A 2,770-nucleotide genomic window follows, 5' to 3' on the forward strand; every position below is an offset into this window, starting at 1 on the left:
GTAGTGCGCTCAGCACTTTAATATTAAATTTACAATGTACTTTTTCAGGGCAGAACGGCGGAAGTTTGACAAACACAAAGATGAAAACCGAGCAAGGCTTCCTTGCTTATAATTATCGTCAAGATTTGCATGATTTGTATTATACTTGCCAATAACGGTTAAATTAGGGAATTTAGGGAACAAACAAAACAGCTTTCTTTTCTATACTCGTCAATGTGTTGTCTAAAGCGTTTATTATTATTAAAGGAACTACAGAGGTATCTTGCTAACGTGTCGTGGATCACACTCGCAGATCTTTTATAACTTAAGATGGTGCCCATCATTGGGAATCTGCGATGATCATCTCGCTATAGCGCCACTCACTACCCCGAGTGTCGGGCGCTAGAACGCTGGCCCATGACGAACCACTCTTACTTAAGAACGTAAAGAACATTTCTTTAACTGCAAAAAATTTAACTGCAAATATGTCTCCGAGCTGGAGGACGCGCTGATGTATGTAAGCTAGAGTTCCTGGCATGTGCACGGAACCTGCATTTTCGAGAAAAATATTTTATCAAATAATGAGAAATATTGAGGCAAACACAACATGGAGTGAAAATACCGGCTCAAATATATTTGAAAGGGGCCTCGTCCTCTGTATGGAGCATCAGCGACGAACTGCACGCTGGGGAACCTAGAAAAGAAACACATCGATGCGAGATTACTTGAGCACTGTGTCTTGTCACGCATGAAAATTCTAGAGCAAGATCTCTATAGATACGGAACAATTAGTAATCACCATCGTCATTGCAATCGTCATCCTCTGTTGAAGTTCACTGCATGACAAAAGGTTTTCCCGGAGCACTTCAATTCAACCCCCTTTCCTGTACAAACTGAACCCTTCCCACGACCCCACACTTCTCTGCTGCTTTCAACGGCACTTCCTTCCCACTTGACGGCCATCCTGCTAATATAATAGACCACCGGTTATATTTTAGATGACCAGTCCTACTTCGCTTCTTTTTCAATATCAACTGGAATATCATCTATTCACGTTTCTTTTCAAATCCACACTGCCACGCCTTCCCAAATAACTGCTATATTACGATGTCTTCACACCCGTTGCGATGGCTCACTAGTTTTGACGCTCTGCTTTTGAACACGACGTCGGGAGTTTGATGGCCTGCCATAGCTTCTGCATTCTGCAGCAACTTTAATAAAAAACTTAGGTGCGCGTTTGACCCTAAAGGGTCAAAATAAATCCGTAGTTCTCCACTGCGGTGCCTCCTATAGCCGGTGTTGCTTTGAGACGTTGGAACGAACGAACGAACGAACGAGCGAGCGAACGAGCGAACGAACGAGCGAACGAACGAATCAATAAATCAATAAATCAATCAATCAATCAGTATGTGCTGGCAATAAGGCACCATGAGAGGGATTTTCATTTTCAGGACGCAGTCGGATATACTGAGAACCGCGTAATTTGCGATAATAAGGCAGATAAAACAACGAAAAGAAAATGCCCAGGCTTACCTGATGAGGTCGCTTCACGCGTTTTGCCGAACTGCGCTGCATCGAACGATCCCTCTTGGACGGCTGTCGTCGCCTGCTACGGACCCGCTTAGAAGCAATAGCCACAGTGGTGTCGTCAGTTGTTGAGGTCCACGGCGCCTTCGATTCATCGCTGTCATCGCCGCCGCCATCGATAGCGTTATCCTTGCTCCAGCGAATCGCCGGGCTTGTCAGCGCCACGTCAGAGAGCACCGCTGTTGACACCAGGGCAGGCTTACTGCTTCTCGGTCGCCTGGTTCTCACCGTTATCTTCCACTCTCTCGTGGGCATCTTCTCGTGAACCCCGGCAACCGGCGACGAAGGTGGTGCGCCGTACAAATCCAAGTGCAGGCCCGCATCTGCGTCGTCCGCCTCGTGTAAACCGCTGCCGTCCCATTGGTCCTGAACCGTTGACAAAAACCATATCGCGATCCCTATGAAGAAGCACAGTACCACAGTGGAGACGACAGCGGCCACGCTGTCTGTGCCCACGGCCCGAAGTCCTTCGAAGACGGACGCGGTCCAGGCCTCCTTCCGTTGTTGGCCGTGTTCGTAGTGACCTACGGCTCGCGCCGTAAAGGCTCTGGCGGGTGACGACACCCACGCCGGCGACGAGCGGTTGCCGTCGACCGCCACGCCTCTGGCTAACGGCGGCGCCAGCTCGATGGTGGAGCCAACGTCGAACTCGCTCGGCATGTCCAGGATCGGCGAGTCGCGATGACTATGGCGTCCGGCGTCGTGGAAGCCATGCGGATAAGCCATCTCGCGTTGCATGTAGTGGAAATTTTCGGAACGGTTCATGGTGATGTAAAACGACTGAACACTCGCTTGCTTGGCCCTCAAACAATGGCACTTACCCACTACGGAAGATGGGCCAAGAAACTGGTGTTAAGAGGAGGGGTATATAGATAAAAGATTAAGGACTGATGTAAGAAGAGTGAAAGAGACTAAATTGTACAAAAATAATAACAAGACGTACTAATTTTAAAGATGTCGATAAGAGGGAAGTAAAACCTCCTGTAGCGAACATAAATAGGCTGATGATGATGATAATGAGAACGTACGGATTGCTCAAGAAAACTGAATTAGCAGTTGTTAAAATGCTTTCAAATACAGTCAGGGATTTCTAGAAAGATAAGTAGCTACGAACAGATGCACATCCTGTGGCGAGGTTGCCACACTCAATCACATGTTATGGGAATGTCAGGACATAAACAATTCGGGCAGTGCCGACACCTCC

General features: G+C 47.8%; 1 protein-coding gene across 1 annotated transcript; it reads right to left on the reverse strand.

Annotated features, from left to right (window-relative positions):
• Positions 1 to 592: 592 nt before the first annotated feature.
• LOC125943675 (uncharacterized) lies at positions 593 to 2,325 on the reverse strand. The gene is made up of 2 exons (XM_049663127.1): positions 1,513 to 2,325; positions 593 to 673 (listed from the first exon to the last, which is right to left on the reverse strand). The coding sequence occupies exons 1-2, from the start codon at positions 2,302 to 2,304 to the stop codon at positions 647 to 649; spliced, it is 819 nt and encodes a 272-aa protein (XP_049519084.1). The 5' UTR covers positions 2,305 to 2,325; the 3' UTR covers positions 593 to 646.
• Positions 2,326 to 2,770: the final 445 nt, after the last annotated feature.

Source organism: Dermacentor silvarum, chromosome 2, assembly GCF_013339745.2.
Source record: "Dermacentor silvarum isolate Dsil-2018 chromosome 2, BIME_Dsil_1.4, whole genome shotgun sequence".
Classification (NCBI taxonomy): Eukaryota; Metazoa; Arthropoda; class Arachnida; order Ixodida; family Ixodidae; genus Dermacentor; species Dermacentor silvarum.

Coding starts and splice junctions, on each gene's coding strand:
- LOC125943675 (XM_049663127.1), bottom strand. CDS start 2,304: ATGCAACGCGAGATGGCTTATCCGCATGGCTTCCACGACGCCGGACGC. Junction 674..1,512: donor GCGTGAAGCGACCTCATCAG/GTAAGCCTGGGC, acceptor TTTCTTTTCTAG/GTTCCCCAGCGTGCAGTTCG.